The sequence below is a fragment of the Plasmopara halstedii genome (assembly GCF_900000015.1).
Source record: "Plasmopara halstedii genome assembly, contig: Scaffold_208, whole genome shotgun sequence".
Lineage (NCBI taxonomy): Eukaryota > Oomycota > Peronosporomycetes > Peronosporales > Peronosporaceae > Plasmopara > Plasmopara halstedii.
The window spans coordinates 478,075-478,801 of NW_020187129.1; the positions used below are offsets into that span (position 1 = coordinate 478,075).

A 727-nucleotide genomic window follows, 5' to 3' on the forward strand; every position below is an offset into this window, starting at 1 on the left:
ATTGCCATCTAACAACTTTTGCAGCTCATTACAAATACGCAAATTGGAAGAGGAACGTTTTCCTCTTTCGGCTTCAATTATTTCCGGGACTTGATCTTCGAATTTTTTGAATACTAAATCGGCTATGAAACTACTAGCGGCTTCTCCTTTCTGAGAATTTACGTGAAGAACCCAAGCTTGCACCACAGGATCATCGAAGGAAAACTTTCTCAACATGAAATTATTCAGCACTTCGGCGTCATCCATTTCACTCCATTCATTCGTAACCTCTGCCTGCACCCTTCTCAGAAGTTCTTTTGATTTATCACTGTGACCCGCTAAATCGGAACAATACCGTACAATATATGCGTCATGAACGTGAGCTTCCCGCAGTATTATCAACAATTCATTGGCGCGAGCGTTTAAGACCGAGGCCTCTTGAAACCAGGTTATGAGATAAGAGTCTTTCAAGATCACATCCTTTTCAATTCGACTTTTCAACATAATCGATAGTTGGTAATGTACCAAATCGGCCATCACTTGCTCATTTAAAATGAGAGGATCTTGGTGAACCGCTTCACCTATTTGTTGGTTTGTGATCCCTTGCAGCTTTAACCTTCGGTATAATACGCTGATTGCACGCTCCTTATCGTTGTTAGATTCGGTATCGTACCAAATCCTTACATTCCGGTCTTCGACCACGTGAACAAGATTTCTCTTGTTCTTTTTGATGCTAGAAACAAGCAGT

General features: G+C 41.1%; 1 protein-coding gene across 1 annotated transcript; it reads right to left on the bottom strand.

Moving 5' to 3' along the window:
• Positions 1-77: 77 nt before the first annotated feature.
• On the bottom strand, positions 78-483 carry PHALS_03091 (uncharacterized protein; the record flags this gene model as incomplete). The annotated part of the gene is made up of 2 exons (XM_024721768.1): positions 78-113; positions 184-483. The coding sequence occupies 2 exons, from the start codon at positions 481-483 to the stop codon at positions 78-80; spliced, it is 336 nt and encodes a 111-aa protein (XP_024572912.1).
• Between the last annotated feature and the right edge of the window lie 244 nt (positions 484-727).